Source organism: Punica granatum, chromosome 7, assembly GCF_007655135.1.
Source record: "Punica granatum isolate Tunisia-2019 chromosome 7, ASM765513v2, whole genome shotgun sequence".
In the NCBI taxonomy this organism is placed as follows: domain Eukaryota; kingdom Viridiplantae; phylum Streptophyta; class Magnoliopsida; order Myrtales; family Lythraceae; genus Punica; species Punica granatum.
Window position 1 is genome coordinate 4,291,428 of NC_045133.1, and position 26,359 is coordinate 4,317,786.

Sequence of the window (26,359 nt, forward strand, 5' to 3'; positions counted from 1 at the left end):
CGCCAGAATAGAGAGGGAGGAGGGTGGAGGGAAGGTCGCTACAAATTGGGGAGGAGAGAGAAGGAGAGAGAGTCCACGTGGCAATACCAGCTGCTTCGCCGGAGCTCACCAACGGTTCCCGTCGATTGCGTCTTCATCAGATGCCCTAATTAGCTCTGACAGAGAGAGAGAAAGAGATACAGAGACGCTCTCTCTCTCTCTCTCTTCCTTCCTTCCCCCTTCCTCTGTCCCTTCCTCCTCCTCCGTGAGGAAGTGATCGTCGTTGGCCTCTCCTGTCTGTGTTCATCTTTTTGGCTCTCTGTTCTGCTCGGAGACCCGGCCAGCCTGATCGACTCCGAATAGAGGCAATGATGAACGAGAAGGCCCTAGTCACCAAGGACCTCAACGCCAAGCACACGAAGGTACACGGTTCCAACGCCGCTGTATTCATAGTGCAAATAATTGTTGTTGATTTGATTTGGGTTAGAGACTCATCGATTGTTCGTTCGGCAGTACTTATAAGAAGTTCAATGAATTAGAGCTTGGAGTTTTAGTGGTGATATTATATATTTGCACGGTTTTATGAGAAATAACTGATCAGTCATGTTATATGAAATGCTGAGTCGAAAGGCATGGCGGATTTTGGGGTGGCGCATCAACCTATTTGATTTTCACGGTCTACACATGTAGTGCGAAAATTACGCGCGAGATGCCGCGCCATTTTCTCAGATTTGATGCTTGTCTGCTCTATCGCAGATACTATCCGAACACATGTGCTTGTGGTTAGGCATCGCATTATTAGGCCTGAAATTCTTTTACTCATACATTGACTCGATAAAATTCTGTGCTCTTATGACTTCGTACTATATGCAGATACTAGAGGGTCTTCTTAAGCTTCCAGAAAATAGGGAATGTGCAGACTGCCGGAATAAGTACGTGTTACATAACTTTTAACATACTGTCTGAATAATTAAACCGAAACTTGCCTTCGAGCTGTTTACCTACCCTGTGAAAGCAGTCGTAAGGCCGATGGCAGTACTCATTCCATATGCCATTATGCCATTAATGCTCTTTCCACTGGACTGTAATGCTGTTGAAAGTCTGGTTATTAGATGCTAAACAGAAAAACATAACTGACTCGGGCACTCTAATTTTACGTTTTTTATTGCCAAGTTCAAACATTTGGCATAGAATTGGGTTACTTTTATGTGTAGATGTTGTCAAGAGAAGCTTGACACTGTCATGTTCTGTTTTCAGGGCTCCTCGATGGGCCAGTGTGAATCTCGGAGCATTTATATGCATGCAATGTTCAGGGATACATCGGAGTCTTGGGGTACATATTTCAAAGGTCGGTCTGGTTCCCCTGTCCTTTTCTTTTCGAATTTTATCCTTTTCAAGGGAGGCACTTTGCCAATATCTTGTTTTTATGAATGAATGCTCCATTTGAGATTACCTAAATCTCAAACAAGGAATAAGCTTGAGTTGGCTGCCGATGAGAAAAGCTCATGCAGCAACGCTGTCTACCAATCACAGCTTTTCAGTAACTCGTGGCACTCTTAACGAATGCAGATTTGCGTGCTCTACGTTTTGTAATCCTTTTCATGCTGTTCTCATTTGCGGCTTCCTATTAAGTCTGTTGATGGTTTTACGCTATTCATTTCATTAGGTCAGGTCGACCTCTCTGGATACGTGGCTCCCTGAACAAGTTGCCTTCATGCAATGTAAGAATCCGAAAGCTGCTCCATCCAAATATGCAACATGCTGCCACATTTGCAATTACAGATCTTAACAGAACTTGGTAGCAGATAATCCTTTTCCAATACAAAATAGGAGAGTACTGCTACAAGCTTTTGCATAATCTAAATGATTGTGAGTTTGATCGGTAAAATTTATTTAGCATAATATCATCTGTTGTTTAGAACATGGAATGGCTAAAAAGGTCTAGGGTGCATAATGCTATTGATCTTGGATATTTTTTAATCGGTCAAAAAGGTTTAGGGTGCATATTTCAGTACTGGAAATGCGTGATTGTGTTAACCTGCTCCATGAATCTCTCTATAGTGGAATGTAAGTGTTGTGCCATCCTTTCTTGGCGCAGCTTTTATTCAAATTATATACTCGTAACCTGAAATTTCCCTAACCTTTTTTTCCCCATTGGAAAGGTATGGGTAACAAGAAGTCTAATGATTACTGGGAGGCAGAATTGCCTGTCGATTATGATAGAAGTATGATCGAGAGGTTTATTCGTGCCAAGTAAGTAAAATGCTGCATCTATTGTCGATCTAAGATCATCAAGTGCTAACATAAAAGTAAAATAATATTTCATTGCTTTCATTCAGTTGGTAACATAACTGCGTAGAATTTTTTCAGATATGTGGAGGGGAGGTGGGCTGCAAAGGATGTCCCGCAACCTTCTCCAGAACTATGTGATATGTACAGCGTCACCACTGACTTTCTCGATGGTGGATCCAAAGATCACAACACGATTGGAAAAACACGGAGATTTTCTCTCGATGAAGAGATTCTCACGAAGCACATGACTCAAGTAGCTCCTCCTCAAAAACAGCGTGGGGTAGCACATTTAACTCTTGTTTTCTTATTACTTTTTTTGCTTCCTCGATGAAAATTTTCAGTAATCGCATACATCACAGATAACCTATTTAGTTGACCTTCCAGTTTTGCACCCCAGAAGCAGCACTTGCAGAAATTCCCTTCCTTTGAATCTTTTACTGGCTAATTGAAATTGCATAAAAATTAAGGTCCTTCATTTAAATGGTGCCGGATACGTACAGATGCAACGGATCACTTAACAAGGGGGATTAGATCAGGATATGGAACATGCTGGGTAAGTACGGTAAAACTGAAGAGACTAAGAAGTGTCCTGTTGGTTAGATACGGCCAATGACCCCGTTAGTCTCCACCTTATGTTTATTACTTATGGCCAACAACCCCATTAGTCTCCACCTTTTGTTTATTACCATTTAATCGTTTGAATTTCTGAATTGGAACTAAAATGATGCTATATTAGTGTTTGGGGTTGATCAGATTGTTGTTTTTTTCATTCCATCATCACGTGGACAATTTTCTATGACGATAAAATTTCAATAGGTTTGCTTGATGTTTGGCCTATTACCTGTGACTCTTAACTCCTCTTTCGATGCAGATCTCTGTTGATATGAAGGATGATCCTCTACCTCTGGCTCGACCACCTACAGATGAACCGGCCGGGACATCAGTAAAGACCCGTTCGCAAGATCTGTTCAGCTTGCTATATTCTCGAGATGCAAACCGCTGCCCTAGACCTCCTTCAAGCTGGGCAACTTTTGACTGTAAGAATCTAAACATATCAGGAGTTTTATGTAATATTCTTTTCGTATCTCTATTGGGAGCAGAGTCATGAGTTAGTTATCTGCGGCTTCCTCTTTAATTTTGGAAAAAGTAAACTTTGCCTTCTAAGATGGTATATTTGAGCAAGAACGACCAATAATTCTGGAGAAACTGATGAATGCCAATTTGTGAGAAAAAGCGGAAATGCATTTATGACAAAAAATTTGAGAACAAACAATCGAGATGTAGTAGAACATAAAAGAAATGGATTTATGAAAATAATATTGAGAACAGAAAACCGAGATGTAGTATAACACTAACCCAGGAAAGATAGGAAGCGTAATCAGCTTCCTTTCTCTCTAGGATAAAGATCCGCTTTCAAAATGGTGCTCGTTCCTCTGTACTTGTACTCTTTGCTAGCAATCATACTTGTTAACCCAATACTGAAACCCTTTAACTCCATCCTTTTGGCAGGAGCATATCCATATCGATCAGTACAGGGAAAGAGGCTTGAGCAACTGTTCATGTTGGAGAAAGAGAAGATCTGAAAGATTCACCGATCGGACGAAAAGAGCCATATATCAGTAGGCGTTCGTGATCACAATGACTTGCTTGCATCATTTACATTTCACGTAACATGTTAGCTATTTCTTACTTGTGCCATTCAGCTAAATTGTTCTTGTTCCATATTCTCGTGTCCGTAAAACTTGCCATTTGCCAATGCTAATGACAACTTCTTTCCTTTACTCCTTTTTGGTTTTCTTGAGACAGGATCGGTCTTAGTCTATGCCCGAAAATGGCCTTCAAGTGGAGTCTTTTTGGTACCCATGGAACTGAAACCAGCTGTAATCTTTGTATATCTATTCAAGGAAGCCAAAACATAGCCGATGTTCTTGGAGGGAAGAAGAAAATGCTTCGCTTACTTGTACTCGGTTACTTATAGCTCAGTGTGTATTGGATTACGATTTATCCTTCAATTTTCTGAGTTAATCCTTGACGAAGAACATATACCAGTTTCCCGTTCATCTTTGCTAGATCAACCTTTTCCCCCCCTTTATTTTTCAGGAAAGCGAAATACTATTGAGCTTCTTTTGCGCTTTGTGCAGCGACATATTTAAGATGATTGCTACTTCGTGACAACATCTTAAGATCAAGTTTGAGTCCGAAACTTTATTGAGTATAAGTCAATCTTAATCCACATCTAAATTAAGCACCACAAGAAAGGAAAAGGCCTTTTCGCCATGAACACCCTGTGAAGGATCCAAGTTGAGAAGATCGAGTACCAATGATCAACTAAATGAGGTTGGCCCGACTCGTCTGTCTGTCTGTTTGTTTTGTTTTTCAACACCTCCCTTCATTTCCTTTGAATGCCTTGGCAGAATTTTCTAAATTAATAATAACCGTTAGATTAAAGTTATGATGACCGATGTCTAAGAAATAATTACCCACTTTCTGTCTCTATTTTCAATCGGTGTTACTACATCCTCCTTAAAATCTCCAAATTCAAACTCACTCATAATGGCATGAGTTATAATTTACATAATATCCAAGACCATTCAATAGGAGACCTTACAAAAAAAAGGCTGTTGGATCAAACCCAAAAGGATAGAAGCCCATTGAAAGGCCCGCTTAGCACTGATGGTCTAGCTTCTAAAAGCAACGGTTACAAGCAGTTATTTTGTAAATCCTTATAAATGTTGCAAGCAGTTATTTTGTAAGTCCTTATAAATGTATCAGAAGGAATCTGCTTAAGGGAGATGAGAGACCTATGTTTTCCACACAACATCGCATGGCGCCGTCTATGGGAATCGGGCAAAGGCGGTGGCTCTGGCTTTGCCATCGTTGACATTACGACACCACTCGTAATCTCCAATTCTCAGTTTCTGAAGATATCTGATTAGTTTTGGCAGTCTCAATTTCTTCATTTCTTTGTCTTTGTGGAGTTTTTATGTGAATCTAAATGGTTGTCACACCAGTTGTGATGGCAATCCCCTGCCTGAGGGAACAGTTTGACCTCATCATGTTGTTATATGTACCTCTTACCAAGATTAACGTAAAAGAAGAGAAGCTTCTTCGTGTTGGTGACCGGGATCCTCTTCTTCCGGGATAAACAATAAGCAAAGGATTTAACAATTTTGTTAATCCAACCACATTTCTGTTCGACTTCCGCAGCGGACTACGACAATCTCAGTTATGAAGAATTTGTTATGATGATGATGGCCAGTTCATTAATGGGCGTCGAAGGCAGGATGTCTGCCACAGGAGATGATCGAGAATGCTGGTGGCATGTATCCAAAGATGAACCCTATCCTTATGCGCCAAGCGCCTAATCAAGCAACGATGAGCATCAAGGGAATATCACGATTGTCAGAAACCACCATGACTTCAGATAAGCAACTTTTAGTCCCTCTTTCTCGTCCCTGTGGAGCCAAATAGTCGAATCACGATATTGATCAAGGGTCAAGACTTAATTTTTGCCGTTAAGTTTTTAACCCTCTGCCAGTTTCTTGTGAAGAGCCTTCCTATATTTTTCTAGTGAACTTGGGGGTCATGAAGGTTTCCAAAAAAGGTCAGAAAAGATGATTTTGGGCAGTTCCATTTGTTTCGAAATCAATTTCCCAAGTAGGTTGGAACCGTGCCGCTTGGATAAGAGAAGTTCTCTCGAGGGACGTTGAGCAGTGTGCTCTTGGAAGGATGATTCGTATCCTCAATGAGTTGGGGATGAGGGATACGGTGCCAATGCTGGGGTCTTTATTACCCACGCGGCGCGCCCTACGGGCATATCGCGGCTGTTAACTACTGGGGAGTGGTTCTCCGCTGTCCCTCTTGCATCCTCAGCGTGCTAGGGTCCCTACTCTCTGTAAAAGCTTTCATTCTTCCCAAGCGTTTCGTCCATGCATTGCTCATGACTACTGACGCAAACATACGGAATGGAGATCGAGCGCTGTTCAGCAGTCTCAATGTTCTCGTCGCTTGTTGACCACGAATTTGATGCTTTTGTCGATGAGCACCAAGGATTAGCTACAGTCTTGCAGCTCCCAAAATCCTCGTCACTTAGCTTAGCGAGGACAACGAAGGCATTGTTGTTTTTGACACTTGCACATACAGTTAACGCCGTGTCGCTCTCTCTTGCTGCAGGGTAATTTCTAAGATCACTGCCTCAACGCCTCGCTTGATAATGAGCAGGAGTCGGTTAATTAGTCGCTTGTATCAGCAGATCACAGTGGACTGCGGACCACGCGACTTTTATCTTCGAAACGTATCGGCTGATAAGACTTTCCATGCTTCTCCATCGCGCCAAATGACTTTTTCACTTCCATCTGCCTGTAGGCTTTTCATAGTGAACCCTTCCCTTCAGAGAATCACAGGATGCAAGAATCTAAATAAATCACTAAGAATCACCAGAATCTTTTGGCTCAACGAAGAAAAAATATGAAAATATAGGGGCCATGCCTATATCGTTGTATTAGACCCATGGACCTTCCTTATGACCGAAGAAGAAAGATGAAAAGTTTTACTTCATTCGTTTACGTTTTAATTGCAGTTTCCAACTTTATCAAATACTTTATAAAAGTTTTAGGGTAAATTACGTATATAGAATCATGTTGTTAACTCATTTACCCTCCTTCTCTGTCAGGATTAAAGCTGCAGAAAACTAGATAGTATTGCTCCATATTCCCCTCCTCCTCTTCTTGACACCCAAGGCAACCACAAGAAGAAGAATATACATGTAATCCGATCAATATATACGTCTAATGATACGAAGTAGAGCCCCAATGTATACGTCTAAGAAAAAACATGTTTGTTGGAAATTCACTTGGGCTTTGTCCACAAGTGATGACCTTTGATCTTTTTTCACTCTTGGACCGGCCGATTAAGTCTATTCTGTTCAGGCCCAATTCCTTTGTTCCAAGTCTAGTCCATATCATATATGTTTTTCCTTTTTTTTTTTTAAATTTTTATGCTGGTGATTATAAAAGAGACTCATATATTTAGTATATATTTCTTTGTTTAAGATCGGGAAATAGAGAAATTAAATTTCCGAGAACCAAACTATATTTTCTTCTATGGTTTTATTTAAAATCCTATGAGTCACACGGCTTCATACGGAACCTTGTGGAAGTGGAGAGCCTTCACATATCAAGATGCAGCTGGTTGCTGTACTTGCTGGCCTGCTCCCTTAATTGGCCTTGCCTTCAGGAGTTATCAGTCAGCGAAAGGAGTTTTTAATACATGCTATGGCTAATCTGTGCGGGGTGCCTGGTGCACTCGAGCTGCTGAAATTGAAATGCTGCGAGGGTTGGGACGGGAACATAATATCTTACCCCCGGACACTGAGGGAGCTTGTGATAGATTCACATGCTTGCTTCCTACCACTTACCGTCATCATTCCCAGGTTGCACATACTTCATTTGCGAGGATGCTGGTGATGTCAAAAATTGGACTGGATCAAAGTATCTTCCATTGCCGAAGCTGAGCTCGGCTTCTACCCCGGACAGGACATGGAAGCAGTGTATGACCATTACGGCATGCTCAAGAGGATTTCCAACAAGCGGCAGCATGTTTCAACTTTACACATCAGTTATTGGTGTCATGAGGTAAATTAGTTATCGGTTGAATTATCACATTTCAAAATTTTGATTAATCTAACTATGATCAAATTTGTTCATCAATAAATCAATGAATTAATCAACAGGTAGATGCAAAAATGAAGGAAGCAGGATTCAGTTTTCAGGAAATGGCTAAATGTAAGCACTTAATAATTGAATCCCGGCAGCTTTATGGATTAAATCTTCTTGGGATCACGACCTCGCAAGAGATGTCACCCCAACTAGAGAAATTAGAGCTAAGAAATCTCTGGATAGATGGTGATCGTAAGATAATCAATATCTAATTACATCTATTTTGTTGTGTCACTACTTGATCTAATCCTCTATCCACAGTTTAATAGAAAACGGGACCATGCTCTCCTTAATGATCGAGACGAGCGATTGCGGAAGGATGCATTTGAGAGGCTCGTCAAGCATCTAAAGTATGTGAAGGCTGTAGTCACCAAGTGGTCGGATGCTAGGATGGGACGAGCAATGACAAGAGCTTTCAATTTGAGGAATGGAGGAGAGGAAATTGTTCGATTAGTGGCTCATCAGAATTCAGGCTATCCGAGAGTTTAACCCTAATATTACATGCATAAAAACTCATGGCAATCGCCAGAGCACATATAACCGGCGATTGCTATGTTTTCTCATAAACAATTTTGTTTCCATGTAAAATTCAACCGTTCAATAGATCAATCTCAGTTTCTTTGACATGTTATTCCGGACTTGGAGCCGGTACCGATCGACATGACTCTCTGGTATATAACGTCTACATACAATGTCCTTTTACTGCTCAAGCTCCTAGGGTCGTCATCATCATGGATTCATGATCCCTAGACACGCTGATCTGCTCCAGTAATATGAAAAATCAGGGGGTAAATATAATTGACTCACCTTCGAGAAACGTTGATAGGACCTAGTACCTCAAGATGTTGAGCAGCCTCAGTACTCTAACACACTCTCGCAGATCCTATTATAAGTCCTCCCTAATTCAAAAACCTTGGTCGACTGGATTTGAGGGGAGATAAGGATTTTGCGCCACTTCTATTAGAATCGCTCCAAGCTTGCTCATACTTTGTGTTTTCTAGGATACCGGCAACATCGTTTAGTTGAAGCTGGCCAAAGTGTTGTCGAAGTTGAGCTCAGTTTCTACAACCAGAAGGTTGTGGAAGGAGACGAGGATTATTACGCCATTCATCCTCCTGGATTTTTATGGGACATGTTCAACGAGTTCTTTGATGAGCTGCAACATGTTTCAGCCGTACATATTGGTCATTGGTGTCATGAGCTAGGTAATTATATTGAATGAACTAATACCTTGATTTTGATTATTTTGAATGTAAATATTGGTTATCTCCGTGACTACTTTGATCGACAGTTCTTCTATGTATACACCATTTCTTTGCTTGCCCGTGAATCCATTGATCACCAATAATCTTAAGTCATGGACATCTAGTCCTATTGCAAGGAGGACAGGATGATTGCATAAGCGAGTTGCCCGATCATCTGATACACCTGATCATCTGATACACCACATCTTCTCGCTCACATCCCTGAAGGACGTCATCAATGTGCCTTGTCGAGGTGGTGGTGCTTCGCCTATATATCTTCAATCCGTAGTTTGATTCTAATAAGAGGAAACCAGACCAAGACAAGCTCCAGAAGGATGTCTTGGGGAGCCTTGTCAAGTACCTGAAAGGTCTCCAGTTTGCTTCTGAGGTGGTCAGATGCTGTGACAGGACGAGCAACGAGAGCTTTTGATTTGGAGAAGGGAGGAGGGAAGACGGTTGAATTAGCGGCTGATCAAATTTGAAGCAATCCAAGAGTTCATCCAGAATATTATATTAGCAGGTAATGGTCATTAGAGGCCAAGGATTGATCGTTCTGATTAAAAATATTTTAGGGTACGTTAATTCTGAACAAATGGTTTGAGGTATGCTGGGGTGTGTGCAGTAATTCGACAACCTTAACATTGTATGCTTATTAACTTTGAGTTTGAGTTAATATTGGGTCAATTAATGATTTTAACTTGACAAGCTAGTATAGTTAGATTTTTTTTTTTTTTTATAAAACTTAAGATTAATATCTGTATGTAGATGGAATGCAACTTTCCACGAAAGCCACACTGTTTTTGGGTTTTGATCTTGGTCATTCTCTATCACCAAATTCTGTTCTTGGTCCTAATCATGTTTGGTGGTCGAGTATGTCTAGTATTGAATGTATCTTGACGCTTGTTGAAGCTGCTGGAACTGCGGATGGGCTGATGACAACTATGGAATTGTTAGCTGTTGAACTATGTCAAAAAATTATCTCGGAATCAGTTACAGGTGAGCAGTTGCGGGGAATTTAATCTCTTCACCTCTTCCTAGATCTTAAAGTGCCATTACTAACTGCAACCCTCGAGACCCTTATTGAAATGGGTGCCAGCAAAGTTACATGCATGATCCCCAGTGAGAGCAGATCAGCACTGCGATCCGTTCAGAGCCAAGAGCAGAGAAATGCCGATGTTATGATTTGAATTTCAGGCTATGCTATTCTACATAATGCAGACAGAGCGTGTCGTGCTGGATTGGACGCTGTACGTAACCACTTCCATCTTCGTTCTGGAAAGACAGCTGGAAGTAGGACTCACAAATGTTTTGCATCAAATCAATGTAGCCGAGCTCCCATTGTTGGCTCTGGTCCCGCAGAAAATGTTGAAGTTCCAGGGTCGGAGAAGTTGGTCGTATTGGTTTTATTCATTTTAGTAGGCAGATTTTTTACTGCAGAGCTTCAACCCATGGTGTGAACATGACACTTATGGCATCTAATCCTCCCAAATTGACTACGTTTTATCAAATCACACAAGAATGAGTTGAGATGCATGTGTTCATCGACATAGATAAATCATCAGAAGGTCTACCTGCGCAATGGTGCAATATTGTTCCTTCAGAATTGATATCGTTGTAGTTTCTTGATGAAGCCATTCATCACGCAAGCATGAGATGCATTATGACTCATGTCGGCATGTATAACTTTGTTTCTCGCATTTGCCCTTATATTTAAGAGTAGTGGATGTTATCCAGATTTGGCACAGGCCCTCAGGAGCTTCTACAGCTTCCCTTATTTATTCTACATCTTGTTCAGTGTAATGTTCGGAAATTACCCAATATTTGCTGAAGTCTGCATCATAGACTTTCCTGCACTTCACATCGAATGACAGAAATCACATGGAACTGAAATTCGGAAAACTTCTTGATTCTGTCATAGCAATAGCAAGGTCCATTTCCTCATGCTTTTTGGTTCTGCCGAGTGCAGAGCTACTTATGATGTAGAATGCAGAATAATCTCCAATAGAATTGAGGAAATGGACGTAAATGTGAGTAACAGCAGCTCGTGGTGCCCAATCTCGAGATAAATTCATGAGGAAAGAAAGTTGATGCCAAGGTAAGAATATCCTGAGTTCTGTCCAGGGGAAACATTGTTGAGCTAAATCAGTTCACCGAGACAGATAACAGTAATCTCATCAATTCCAGGGGAAGACAGGCTTTTCTTTCAGATTTGTGTGGATTCTATAGTACGACTTGTAGGATAATGGATTGATTCCTGCCGTAGTTCTTGTTAGCTTTGGGAGAGGATGATATCATGTATTGCTGGGGTTCTCTAATCGAACTGAGGAAGCACTCTTTCCAGTTCTTATGCAGAAGAAGGCACGAGAATCAGCATTCAGACAATCTTGGGAGTTATTGGTCGCTTGGAGGCAAACCATTTTCTGCTCCAGCTGCAACATGGACATTGATCTGCTATCTCTGTTTAAATCTTATCTTGCTTCTTTGCAATAGGACTAGGAGGCCAACTATTCGAAATGTGGCAGTTGATGTCTTTCAGAATCCTTACTCTGTCCCCGGGATGCGCTGGAGGATTTGCTGGCATTTAAACCGCACAGCTAGCAATCTTGTGACTTACTATGTGGAGGCTTTGACAGTCTACTGACTAGAAGTTCATCTGCCGATTTTGAGTGGCTTCATGGATTGAAGCATTGATCAACGAAATTTTGAAGCAACACGCTGCTTCTGTGGGGGAGCAGCATATTGATGAGCCAGAAAAAAAAATAAAAAAAAGTCTGAAGCTTCGTGGAATCTTGTTTATTTATTTAAAAGAAAGAGTACCTTATTCACCATTTGCAGATACATCGATATAACAAACCAAGAGGGGAGTACACACTAATAAACTAATAGTCCATCTCCACACAACTACCAATATATGTATTCAAATTGATCGAGCCAAAGAGGCAGCGTCCAATCCCGAGCCACATCACACGTCCAACTGTGCAGCTCCTGGAATCCTTGCATCAGGCATGACTTCTGGGGTCATGGTAGTTTCCCGGTTTTGCCCCTGCTCAGTTTGGTGATGTTGAGAGTCGGGTATCTGTGTCCAAAGCTTCTGTGCAGATAAGAGTGCACTCTCCGTAGAAATAATGGGCACTGGTCCTGTCATTAATCTCAGGAACTCGATCTCATTGCTTATTTCCTCATTCAGAACTATCATAAAAATTAAGTGCGGAGTGTCAGTGATCAAACGAGGAGCATGGATCAGAGCAAATCACAGTACTTACCGTCCTGCACCTGAATCTGCTGCTGAATATTTTCCATTTGAGCTTTCAGCAAAGCGCTCTCTGCTTTGAGGGCACTGCTATTTTTCTGTTCATCAGACAGCCCAATATCAGCATGCTGCTCAAATCATGGAACATAAAAATTGTGTATGATAAATGGTCTTTCAGTTGAAAACTCGTTTCTGTATTTGGTTGTTTCGATTTGTTTCCTGGTGATTTGCTGATTTGTTTACCTGTGCTAGCTGTAACTGCTGCGATAGCACGTAGGATTCAGCTTTTAGAGTGTTGATTTTCTGCTTTAGCATGTTCTTATACATCTGACTTTTCTCCCTGACCCTCAGAGCGGACAATCGATTGACCACAATCCTGTCATTAAATCAGAACAAATCTATGGAAATAGTACACTTTGCGGCAAAAAAAAAGGACAAATATGACTATGAATATACAGTTAAGTTGCATATGCGAGTTTTTTGGCATAAAAGCTTAGAGTTAGATTTACTTGTGAAGTGATCTTTCTGGACCTAGTCTGTTTTAGGAAGCAATTCGAACATATACGCACGAAACCAAATTTTACAGCAAGCTACATTACCTCTTGGCACGCTCCGGGTTTTCGGCATAGATCTTTAATAGATTTTCAAGTTGGGCAGCTCTCTTAGATCCCGGGGGAATGACCCTCGTCCCTGGGATAAGAGGCATGCCCGAGATGTCCTTGATCTTCAGAGCACGATTTGCCCTGTTTGAGTTGGCGTTCCCAGTGGGATTACACAGAGCTTCCCCTGCTTGTTGAGGATTCTGCGGGTCAATCCCATTCATGCGCAGGAACTTTGCAAAAAAACCATCCTTGCTCTCCATTTCTCTGAGGATTGCCTTTGCGTTCTCAACGGCCTCACTGTGGACCGGTACCCGGTAGGGAATGGCAGTTTTCATTGTTAGTTTTACTTTCATTCCATGGTCAGGCTGCTGCTGCTGCTGCTGCTCAACTGGGGATAAGTTGTCTTGTTTCTCTTCTTCCTCGGGCATGTCAAAGTCTATCAAATTCAAGATATCTTCTTCTTCCTCGATCGGCCTCTTTCCTTTCTCCGCCATAGGGAAACTCGGAACCACCTTGTATGCTAACAAAAGCCAAGGCAACGGGAAACACGGTTCAGGACACAGGAACTTACCTGAAAGATTAAGGACATTGCTAGAACAAATACTAGCTTTTTTGTTCAGGATGCCATCGACTTCTCCAAAACTCGAACTCCAAAGTCGAATCTCGCAATTATGTTCAGAAGGCATAAAAAACAAGAAATTGAAGAATTACTAAACAATCTTATGGCTATTTAGTGCCACCTAAAGAGAAAAGATTCATCTTTTCAAGACAGCAAAGTTCAGTGAAGAACATATTGGGCTCACCTTAAATCTGATAATGTGCAGAACAAAATGATTCAGGGGACGTCGTTTATATACAATTATCACCTCTATTTTTTTTTGGGCAAAATATGGAAAATAGGGTAAATTCATCATTTGGTATGTTCATTTTTTTGTTCATTTGTCTTCCTTGGATACACATATATTTAATTTATTTACGTTTTCGGAAAATAACAAACATGGATATTACCATAATTTCAACCGGAAATCCTACAAAGGGATTTCCTGCCGCGTGCCGGTAGAACATTTATTACATAGCCGCGTGTACATATATGTACATATCGATATAACAATGTTCTACCATATATAAATATTAGTCGTAAAGCCCGTGCATTGCACGAAATAAAACGTGATTCTTTTAAATTTTTATTATATGAAATATTGTTATAAATTGTTAAAAGTAATAATTTAAAATCAAACAACAATACAATATATTACTTTATATATATATATATCAGACTAATAATAATAATTTACAAATAAAATAATAAAAACATTAGTACATTAGTACAAATAAAAGAGGTAAAAAATTGAAAAAACTCATGTCCGCCAATTTGAAAAGAGATTTTGCATAAAAATTTACAACCACGTTATAATACATCGTGTCTTATGTTAACTATATACATAAATTGGAAAATTCAAAAAATTTACCAAATTTTACATGTTAGAAAATCAAAAAGTTGAAGAACATGATTAACTCCACAAATCTATGTTTAAATATTTTATAATTTTAAAATATGAAAATTGAAAAAATCTTTTTTCAAGAAAGTTAAAAAAATCGAAAAAAATAATGACCGATCCCACAAATATATATCTATTATACCTTTAAAAAACTAAAAACTTTATTTTCAAAAGAAAAAAAAACATAAAAATTCGAGAAAATTTCATTCAACAATCTGGGCATTTTGAGGTAATCTAGCCGAGCCCACCGTAACTCCGCTTTATATTATATATATAAATTTAGATATGTATGAGGGTGGATGGTGGGCTTGATCTGATGACCTCAGAGTTTCTAGATTGTTGAATGAAATTTTCTCGGTTTATTTAGTTTATTAAACTAAATCTTTTGTAAATTTTAAAAGCATTTTATGATAAGATTCATATATTTTTCTAAATTTTCTTACTGTTAGTTTAAGAAATATTTAAGAAAGCATAATTTGTAAGAATTTGAAATTAAATATATAAATTTCTTTGAGCTTATTTGAATTATTTTAATGATTTTAGTAAAAAATAACTTTTATTTTTAAAATATTTTATGATAATATCCGAATAAAATAGAATATTTTCATTCATGAGGTGTTTTTAGTTACAAAAATATTTAATAAAGCACTTCTTTTAATTATTAGATTATATAAATATTTTATTTTTTTATCTTTTACAAAATTTTAAATGACTTTTGAAAAAATGATATTTTTAATTTTTAACAATATTTTATGATAAAAATTCGGTAGAATATATTTTTTTGTTGATTTTCTCAAGAGGTGCTATTACTTATGAAAATATTGAACAAAGCATGATTTTCCTATCGAATTTTAAAGATATATATATTTGTTTTTTTTGAGATTTTTTAATTTATAAATAAATTTTAATAAAAGCATAATTTTAAATTTTTTAAATATATTTTATCATAGTATCCTGATAAAAAATACTTTTCTAATTTTCTAAGGAGTTTATAAAGTGGACCTGTAGCCACATTTTAAATAAGAAATAATACTCACAAATTATGATTAGTCTTAACATTAGATAATACTGCTAAAAGAAGGAGTAAAGGAAATTCTTGACCTATTTTTTATAGGATAAATGTATCAATTTACTAACATAATAAATTTATATTTTTTAATCTTCTTTAAAATGGTTTTTCTCATTTTATTGGTGAAATTCAATTACCATTGGTCAAATACATATATTAGTATATTTTTATTGATTACTAATTACAATTTTCAATAATTTAAAGCACATACATATTATATAGTAAAATCGATGAAAAGGAAAAGTTGATTACATTTTATACCGTGCAATGCATATGTTATATGCCTTGTGTATATGATGCGGAAACATGGTGGTCCTGATTTGGCTTCAGAATGCTCGATTGTTGAATGAAATTTTATTTTATTTTTTACTTTTTTTAATGTTAAATAATTTTTATTTAAGGAAATGTTTAATAAATCACGAAGTTTTGAGTTTTTTTTTTAATTTTAATAAATTTTAGTAAAACGATTTTATTTAAAATTTCGTAAATAATTTATGATACAATAAGAGAAAAAAATACTTATTTTGGTTCTTTAGGAGGTGCTATTAGTTTTGGAAATATTTAATAAAGCATGATTTTCAGTTTTTTTTAGCTTTTAATTTTTAAAACCATTTTACATAAGATCCGGATAGAACAAAATATTTTCCTAATTTTCTCATGGGTAGTTATGCAGATATTTAAAAAAGCACTTTTTTTAAAAAAATTATATTAGATAAAAGCTTTTTGTTTTCATACTTTTTAGTAATTTTTTCATAAAAATAAAATTCTAACTCTTCAAAAATATTAAATGATAAAATTCGAGTGAAACAAATATTTCTCTAATTTTCTTCGAGGCTTATAAATTAGATCGTATTATAGATAGGAATATGCTTTTAGAGGACGGAAAGATGAATTCTTTACCTGTCATCTTTTTTCTTTATAAATTTTTTTAATCTGTTAAACGTATCAATTTACTAACATAATAGTTCATATTTTATGTTCTTTAATGGAGTATTTTCTCTATCTTATTATTGAAATTCAATTACCATTAGTTGAATGTATTTAATAGTATATTTTTATTGATTATAAGTTATAATTTTCAATCGTTTAAAATATGTATATATATATATATATATAAAATAAGATTGATGAAAGAACAAGTTGTTCACGTTTTATATCGTGCAATGCAAAGATTTCATGCCTAGTTTATACGAAGATAGATAGCGCTTGATTCTGCATTCTTTTCTAATTCATACAGAAAAGAAATGGAACAAAAAAGGTGCGAACTATGGAAGTAACAAAGGGTTGCAATTTTTCATTAAGATAATTTTTCATACAAGCGGCGAAAGGGGAGATGAATCAGATCGATCCTTTGAATAACCTAAATAAGGTACAACAACACAATTGTCAGGTCTTATTAGATCACACCAACTACCTCGTAATTTAATATTAGTTGACATGTACAAACTACATATAAACAGTTTATATTAATTTATCTTTCATTTACCTGCCATGTTTTTTGGCCAAGGAATTTACCTGCCATATTGGTTCTCTCATATATTAGATAGAAAGCTCATACAGTGCGCGGATATTAAAAAGACAATGTATTAAAATAATTTATTATATTATAAATGAGAAAAATTCTATAATTTTAAATTTTTATAAATGACAGTGTTGTATGTTTTATTAAAAATTATCTAATAAAAATAAAAATTAAGGTGATTCTCCAAATTATCTGAATATGTATCTGTGTTGACTCTCCATATAAACCTCTCTCCTTATTATGTATTGATTCTTCATATGTATTTAAATATGATCTCGAGTTCGAGTCTTATGAATAGAAAAATACTAGATGAAGACCAGTGCATAGCGTAGACGATTTTTAAAAATCTTAAAGATATAAATCTCGAAATATCGAAACTTCTTCATATTGTTAAATAATGTAAAATTTAATATATATATATATATATATATATATGAATTACTGAGTTTTATGTAAAATTACGAATTGATGAATAAGTATCTAAAACTATAGAAATGAATTTAGTATCATTGCAATGACTACTCAAATCAAAATTTATAAAAATAAATAAATAAATAAAAATATTTAATTCAAACTTGATGAAAGAAAGATTTCAATTGAATTATAAAATAATAATAAAAAAGAAATATTGAAGGATTTTCAATTACTAAAGTAAACACCATAATAAAATAATGTTTGACAGAGTTGTTGACGTTGCAAGGATGGGCCCACACTACTTCCACTAGCCACGTTATCAACTTTGTCAAACATTGACAGAAAAAGTGAAGCTAGGATAGATTTTGAATAACATGCAAACCATTGGCCTTTTTAAATAATCTTTAAACCATGTGATAGAACTAAAAAAATATATTAAATCATGGGATATATGGTGTTATTACGCTTTAATTTAATCCTTTGTACATTACATTCACAATTATTTATTTAGACATTTATCTTTATGACCTTATATATCTTTCTAACCCTATTTATATAGATTACATTAAACACAGCGCCTTTACATATGGAAAAAAAACCAACAAAATTAAATTAGATAAATTATAAATACCAAAAACTGATTTAGGTAAGACCGCAGGAATATACGATGACTGACTTCATTTAGAATTACACCAAATAGCTGGTATGCAGCCAAGGGCATTTACCTTAATAATGTAGGAATAATATATGTTATACTTCACCAAAATTATATATGCTTCTTTATAATTATTTTCCCAATATAAGCTTCCAAAAAGCACTCTGAATTTCCCAGAAATATAAAATTGTAGAAAAACCAATAAATGAATAACAAAAAAAAAATCATATTAGATCCCTAACCAACACTCAGCAACCCGTTCTTTTAGCCTCCGATTGATAAGCAAATAATTAAGTAACTCAAATCTGAAATTAGGAAAATCGAAAATTACGCAGTGACTTCTTCCAATGAAAGAGATTTTTTTTTGTATAACATGTGTACTTTTGTTTATGTTATAAAAAAAGTTTCATAATTAAAAAAAAATGAATCTATAACTTCATTTGAATAATATATTTTTCAATAAATAATCTCAATTCCGTACAATAATTTCTTAAACATTAAACTTTAGACTAATATCGAACAATTTAGTGACAATTTTGTAACTAATTCTCGTATCTAATGTGCATTGTATATCTATTTAATAATTTGTATGTTATGCTAGATTGTTAGATACATTAAATTTTTGGTAACTATTATATACATTAAGTTAAAATATATTAACTTGGTTTTGCAATGTTTTAATATAATTTTTCTAATATTTCTATTACCACATGTTAAATAATTTTTACTTTTTATGTCACCCTAATTAATAGAATCTATATATAACTAAAATTTACTAGGGTGCATAACATAATAAATGAGATTGGGTGCATAGAAAATGCTTAAAAGAAAATTTAAAAAATGGAAAAAGAATATTAAGAAAACTAAGATAATAATTAAAATTTTTTGATAAATGCAATTAATATATGTAAATCTCCTACTCACTATATAATAATTAAAAGATAATTAACAGAATACTGGAGAATAATTAAAAAATAATAATAACTACGAATATTTATTATAAGCAATTAAATGTACCTAAATCTCTTACTAAATACAATTAAGTGATTTTTTTTCTAATTTCTTAATTATATGCAAGTGATAAATGTATATAAACAATTAATTTAACTTGACATTATAAAAATTGAGCCTACCTTATAGAAATTGATATAAAATTTTTGAATATTCTTATGAAAATTAATGAAGCATATATATAATTTATCATGAAAGCTATATATACATATATATATATATATGTACGAGCATATTGAAAAGTAAAATTTAACATGTTAAAAATAAGAATAATGAAACACAAAAATGATTACCTTTTAATAAATTCTAAAATACAAAAAGTATATATAAAAAATAGAGTTAATATAATGCATAAAAAATACATATAATGTCTCATTATATAGAACAATAACAATTCTTACCCACAAAAGAAGATTATATACATAAATTTAAAAAATGATGTTATATAGAATAATAACAATCTTTATTCAGAAGGAAGATTTCATAAATTTAAAAATAATATAAAAGAATAAAAATATATAAAATAATATAATTATATATAATGCAACCGAAAATTGTGAAAGAAATTAAATAAATTTATAACCCATAATAAGAACGTTGATTATAAAATTATAATTGAACTAATCAAAAGCATTCATGCAACTTTATTGAAAATTATTTTTGAAAATTGATTGTTGGGAACTTTTACTTTTAAGAATAATAATAATAATAAGTAAATTAAGTAAATTTACTTTTAAGAGTAATGATAATTATTACTCTTACAAAATATAAATATATGAACACAGATCCGTGCAATGCATGTGATTGAACACTAGTTAGTACTTGTTATATTATTTTTTTAAATCCTATATTAATTATTTTATAATGAAAATTATGCTCAATAATCTCTAGATTGCTTATTTTCGCTAACATGCATGAAATAATTATTAATCTTCAATATAATACACAAATAAATTATAAATATTCGGTTCAAATGAATTACTGGCTTTAATATTTTTAAATTATGTCTTTGAATTAAATTAATATTTTTAAAATAAAAGTTTATGACATTCTTACTAAAAATACTTAATTTATATGTTATGAAATTTTTTTGTAAGAAATAAGTGGCTTTTACTCGTTTATATATTTTTAATTCTATATGTGGCATTGTGTATATAAGATGAGAACTTATTTGATATATAACAAACTCATTTATTTTTTGTGTAATTTAATTATAATATTTATTTAGTAATTACCATTTGTATTTATTTAGAATATAGATAACATTTATTACAGGCATTTATTACTTGGTGTATATTATTTTACTGTATATATAGATATATATTATATAATATCTATATCATATATATGGATATCTAGTAGGATTACCCGTGCCCCTTTATTAGTTGTTTAAGATTTCTCTTTCGTTGTACTTTAGGTCTCCTTTGTAACCAAAAAAGATATATATGATATATATATGTGATATATGTATTTAAGGAAAATATCTAGAAACAGAATTAGTTACTCAGAGATTTCCTCCTATCAAGAAGATTTTTTTTATATATTATATTATATATAATCAGGGACGGGTTGCAATTCATGGCAGAGAATATCCATACTGGTCAGCCGAAATTAGGTGATGAAAGAGCAAGTCGGAGGAGCAAGGGATCATATAAATGGATTTGCCTGATGATGTGATCCACCACATCTTCTCGTTCATGCCCACGAAAGATGTCGTCAAGATCTGTGCCTCGTCGACACGAACCTGGACCCACGTCCAGAACCTCGAGGTCTTCGATTTCGATATATCCCTGCACAAGAGCAGCAAGCTCCTCAGTTTCACCTCGTTCATGGACCGGTTGGATCAGCACTACCCCACAGGCAAGAAGTTGAAGAGATTCTCTCTTCGCATCTGGCCCCACTGCCACGATATCCATACGAATATCGATTCATGGATTCTATTTGCTGTCAAAAACAAGGTGAAGCATCTGTCCCTGGATCTGCAATCCTACCCGTTGCCTGATTTCATGTGCTTGCATTCGGGACTCGAGAGCCTTCACATCTCGGATTGCAAATTCCGATCCCCGTGGCCAGGCTTGTCCTGGGGTCGTCTTAAAGAATTATCAATCTGTAGTGTGCGGTTGAGCAACAACATACTCCGAAAAATTTTGTCCGGGAGCCCTGTGCTTGAGCTGCTGAAACTGCAATTTTGTCGCGGACTGAACAAAATCAGAATAGGGAAGTCCAGGAGATTGAGGGAGCTTGTGATAGATTCACAGGAGGGCTGCCATCGACTTGAAATCATCGCTTCAAGCTTGCTCATACTTCGTCTACGAGGAAACTTGCAATGCCTGGAGTTGAAGCTGACGGAAATATCTTCAGTGGTCGAAGCTGAGCTTGACTTATACCCCCAGCCGGTTAAGCCGACAAATGGAGGGGATAGTGAAAATCCTCAGCAAATCTTATTCGGCATGTTCGAGGACATGCTCAACAAGCTGCGACATGTTTCAACTTTACACATCGGTTATTGGTGTCAAGAGGTACTTGTCTGATTTCATTTTTCTAGAAATTTTCATCGAATTAATTGAGTTTTAATCTTCTCAAGTCTAAACAATTTCTCTCTTCAATCAACAGATGGTATCCCGCATGATTGATGCAGAATTCAATTTTCAGGTGTTGACTGAATGGAAGAACTTAATAATCGTCCCTGGCATTGATCGACGATTAAATCATCTTGTTATCACTACCTTGCTAGACAGATCACCTCATCTTGAAAATTTAGAGCTAAGATGGATCCGCTATCATAAGGTGATTAATATCGGATGAGATCTTGTCCGAATTACTCTTTTGTGCTTCCGCAATAATTTACATGACTTCTGGTTGAACCTAATTTGCCCTACTCTTCATGCATGCCATCTTCTATCCACAGTGTTATTTTCATGAGAAAGAACCGAGCCATGCTGTCCTTGATGATCAAGAAAAGCTCCGCAGAACCAAGAAGGCGATATTCGAGGGCCTGGTCAAGTACCTGACGAACCTGAAGACTTTGGTCATGAGGTGGCCCAACTCTCCTAGACTGGCAACGATGCAAGCTTATGATTTTGGGAATGGAGGACAGGAAAGGGTTCAACTGGTGGCACAAATAATTACAAGCCATTCACGAGTCTGCGACTGTTGAATCAAATCAATTTTATCCCCATGAGTATATGATCTTTAGAAGCCAATTAGTCTTTAGAATCCCTATCAGTTGGAGTTTCTTTCACATAATCTTGACTTGTAAACCGGTGGGCGATTGTTTGGTCTACTGAGCTCATGCTGAATTTCCAAGGCTTAATGTGACTGAAATTACTCGAAGTTGGGTATGGCTAGTTTGTCATGTTGGATTCGATGTGAAGGTCCTATGACCATACTATGATATTAGTAATGTGTCTGTTGAATTGCCACTAACTTTTGAATCATATGACGGCAAAATTTCCCATTCCAGACGAGTTGCCGAGTACTAAAAGGAAAATATTAAGCGGGGCTTTGCTGGATCTGAATTGAGACGTGATATCAAGAGGGATTCCGCATTGATCCTGTCATCAGCAGCATCTCCGGGTTGACACTGACAGATTGACACAAAACCACAGCCCGGCAGAAGATGAATAAACTCGTGACTTACGAGGTGTTAAACATTCAGAATTTCATCTTTTGGAAGTGTTGAATTTTCCTCTTGAGCTGTGAAAAGTGAGATGAATTAAATCGATCCAGTGAACAATCCAATCAGGATACAACAACACAAATTGTTCAGGTCATATCATATCATACCATACACGTCATAGCTTGGTGTCAATTTGCGACTTATATCCTAGTCGATTGTATTTACGCGGTGAAGAGCCTTGTCAACACTAACTGATATATGTGAAGGCAGATGATGATGATGAAGAAAGTATATGGTCGTGGATCCAAGGGACAATTACGATGTCCTTTTTGTCAAAAACAAATTTCTTTCCATGTCAACTTCGATCGTCCTATTGATCAATCTGAGTTCCTCGATTTCCTCAGACAACAACGTATGTTTCATCCGGGGAAGATTTAACTAGTCACTGTCTAAGCCAGCCAATTTTCTCCCTCTGGAGATAATGGTCCGGTCCTCCCTTACGAGGTTTAAACTGTGGAAAGAAGATTGCATGATAAAGGACGATCGAGAATAAGAGGGATTAGCACTTTAGATCAACAATTATGATGCTCAATCAATTACCACTAAAAGTACGGAAACACAAAAAAAGAAAAAGAAAAAAGGAACAAGGTCTAATTAGATATTAATCACCTTTGCTATCATGTGCTATGTGGAGCCTTATGAGCTCTAAGTTGTCGAGATGATGTGACCTTGCTAGCAAGGCATTGAAAAGATGAAGATTTATTGGTCCGGAGTTGATTATTAAGTTCTTGTAGTTAGTAAGCTCCGGAAACTTGAATCCTGCGGCCTCAATCATGCTCGATACCATCTGTTGATTGCACATAATTTATTTAATTGAGATTAAAAATTATCATAATCAATATAAATATATATCTTGATTTATTCAATGAAGTCTATAAAAATGAAAGTAATTACCTTGTAACATTGATGGCCAATATGTAAGGTTGAAACATGTCGCAGCTTGTAAAAAAGGATCCCGAACATGTAGCATAAAATTTGAGGAGGATGACGAATGATGTGATCCTTATTCTCTTCCCCCTGGAGGTAGAAATCGAGCTCAGCTTCGACAAAGGAAGACACTTTGGTCAACTCCAACCCTTGGCATTGCCAGCATCCTCGCAGACAAAGTATGAGCAAGCTCGGAGGGATGATTTCGACCTGATGCAAGTTCTTGGGTGGATCTATCACAAAATCAAACAAAGCTCCAGTTTCAGCAGCTCAAGTGCAGAGCACCCTGAGAACATCAGGAGTATAGCTCCTAAGAACATCAGGAGTATGTCCCCGCTCGAGAGCACCAACCGAGTGAAGGATAACTCCTCAGATAACCCTAGGACAAGCCTGGCCAATCGGACGGCAATAGGCACTCCAGGCAATAATCCAAAACCTGCTAATATTTCAATCTGCTAGACCTCCAATGGTCAATTAATTATTCCATCAAGTAAGTCACCTATCAAACATCCCAATGAATTATTAATGATCTTCAATTATCAAAAGAATAACTATACAAAAATTTCAAGACGTAACGTACTTTTCAACTCCTCTTATAATAACTTAATTACTTATAAAATAAACGAGGCTTTCTAGAAAGTCCTCCAAGATAATTCCCACTGACAAAATATAGCTGTTCTGCTCAGCCAAGTAATCTCTAATCCACCTGAGGAAATAATATGCAGAGTGTAAGCTGCATCTCAGTGTACACAAAATCATATAGTAAAATGAAGTATATAAATAATTATGAATTTTCAAATAAACAAACGTTTGTGTATAATATGAACAAAATATACACCACATACAATTCATCGACCAATACCATCCAACCAGCAAATATCTATACAATCATATAATAAATCAAAATCCACAAATTTTACACTTTATATACAAACATTCTAACCTCAATTCTTGCAACCATCACAAGTTTCCACTGTTACACTAACTTCAGACAATCAATTTCGATAGTTTTGCAATCCTCACAATATAATTATGACAATATCGTGACCCCATACATCTCATCCGCCATCCTCAACTTCTCATATCAATATAAGCAAGGGCTACCTATTATCCTCCAGTAATAGGAGTCTAGAAGTTCGTTTTATATCCCGTCGATCAGCGGTCTAGACGTCCATATTATATCTCGTTGGATCAACACTCTATACGTCCATTTTATATCCCGCCAGATCGGCGGTTTAGAAGTCCATTTTATATTCCAGTGGATTAGCGGTTCCATGGCAATAAAACAATGCCGGCACACTCAATCATATCACAATATCCCTTACTCAACATATCAATAACCAAATTCTCAATTGCAATCTATCATTATGTTTTTCCCAACTTAACTCGTAGGTATGCATATATGTATATACATATATCATTTCATACTGGAATAAAATACTCACACAACTCCCAACATATGGTCCACCGGATCAAGCCTTCGGGATGCAAGGATTTAGTCTCCTCGGTCCTGCCAAATGCAAGCATAACAAGAAAACAAATCATATATCATATCAATTCCATCCGTATATATATCTTATGCCTAACCATTTCGCAAGTCTCAAGAGAAGAGAAAGGTTCAGATCCATTTGCTCTTAAATTCTAGGCACTCATGGAGCTACAATTGTCGATCATATAATCAATATAAAGGTCAACCAATCAAAAGGTAAATTAAGGCAGCAAGTTCTGACAAACTTAACCAGCCAAATCTTTGTAATTCAACATATTGAAATCCTATAAACTCACACAAGTTAAAATAGAAGTCTTAAACTTAGGAACTTACTACAATCAACTTCTTCTAATCGTTTTACCTCCATTCCATCCTTTTTACTTCCCATCAGTATTCTTTTTGCAATAATAAGAACCAATCGATAACTGATTTAATCTTTTCCTAAAATCATCATTTTAATTTCACAATGTCAAACAATTAGCTAACAGAGATTAAATTGCTAAGACATCTAGGTTAGTAAAAGATTAAATCCATCATCAAGCCCAATAAATCATTTCCATGCTTAATTAAATCATCGATCAACAACCTCCAACTTCATAACATAACTAACATTACCCAAGCTATAGCAGCAAATGAAAGCCAAATAAGTTGACAAAGTTCAGCTTATATTAGTCATTTAACCACCGTTAGAGATCCTAAGATCAACTAGCAGACCAACTTCTTCAAATCAGCACCTAAGCATATTACTACTTCTCGATTTGCTAAAACACAATAGGACTAAGTAAAAGAGAAATCTAATCAGCAATACATACCCAAAACCCGTCAATAACAAGACAAGAACATGAGGTCAAGGTCTTCCTTGCAGTGTTCTCTGATTTCCCCATCTCAATATACCCTCAATCTTCTCTACCTCGTTCACCTCTCCGTTTTGTTTCTCCGCTCCTGACCTGCTCCTTTCCCATCCCTTGCTCTTTCATTCATCTTCCTCTTCATCGAGCTCAAGCTCACGC

At 35.9% G+C, this 26,359-nt stretch overlaps 3 protein-coding genes and 1 long non-coding RNA gene across 7 annotated transcripts; 3 read left to right on the plus strand and 1 right to left on the minus strand.

Moving 5' to 3' along the window:
- Window positions 1-12: 12 nt before the first annotated feature.
- On the plus strand, window positions 13-4,400 carry LOC116212891 (probable ADP-ribosylation factor GTPase-activating protein AGD15). 4 transcript variants are annotated; one of them, XM_031547626.1, is made up of 9 exons: window positions 13-401; window positions 853-911; window positions 1,237-1,327; window positions 1,646-1,700; window positions 2,142-2,232; window positions 2,350-2,551; window positions 3,143-3,308; window positions 3,781-3,945; window positions 4,078-4,400. In XM_031547626.1, coding segments are annotated over exons 1-8 (720 nt in total). In that variant the 5' UTR covers window positions 13-347; the 3' UTR covers window positions 3,783-3,945; window positions 4,078-4,400. The 4 variants fall into 4 exon arrangements, with proteins under 4 accessions (XP_031403486.1, XP_031403488.1, XP_031403487.1 ...); XM_031547628.1 differs by having other exon boundaries at window positions 3,781-3,938; XM_031547627.1 differs by having other exon boundaries at window positions 3,781-3,890; window positions 4,074-4,400.
- A 648-nt stretch (window positions 4,401-5,048) lies between these two features.
- On the plus strand, window positions 5,049-8,612 carry LOC116213326. Its single transcript, XR_004158065.1, has 3 exons — window positions 5,049-5,168; window positions 5,479-7,904; window positions 8,250-8,612. It is a non-coding gene; the product is annotated as an uncharacterized LOC116213326 (long non-coding RNA).
- A 3,408-nt stretch (window positions 8,613-12,020) lies between these two features.
- On the minus strand, window positions 12,021-13,826 carry LOC116215181. Its single transcript, XM_031550792.1, has 4 exons — window positions 13,082-13,826; window positions 12,726-12,858; window positions 12,496-12,580; window positions 12,021-12,421 (listed from the first exon to the last, which is right to left on the minus strand). The coding sequence occupies exons 1-4, from the start codon at window positions 13,768-13,770 to the stop codon at window positions 12,195-12,197; spliced, it is 1,134 nt and encodes a 377-aa protein (XP_031406652.1). The 5' UTR covers window positions 13,771-13,826; the 3' UTR covers window positions 12,021-12,194.
- A 7,033-nt stretch (window positions 13,827-20,859) lies between these two features.
- On the plus strand, window positions 20,860-22,583 carry LOC116215113 (F-box/LRR-repeat protein At3g03360-like). The gene is made up of 3 exons (XM_031550692.1): window positions 20,860-21,773; window positions 21,868-22,041; window positions 22,163-22,583. Exons 1-3 carry the CDS (start codon window positions 20,910-20,912, stop codon window positions 22,409-22,411), a joined length of 1,287 nt encoding a protein of 428 aa, XP_031406552.1. The 5' UTR covers window positions 20,860-20,909; the 3' UTR covers window positions 22,412-22,583.
- The last annotated feature ends 3,776 nt before the right edge of the window (window positions 22,584-26,359 follow it).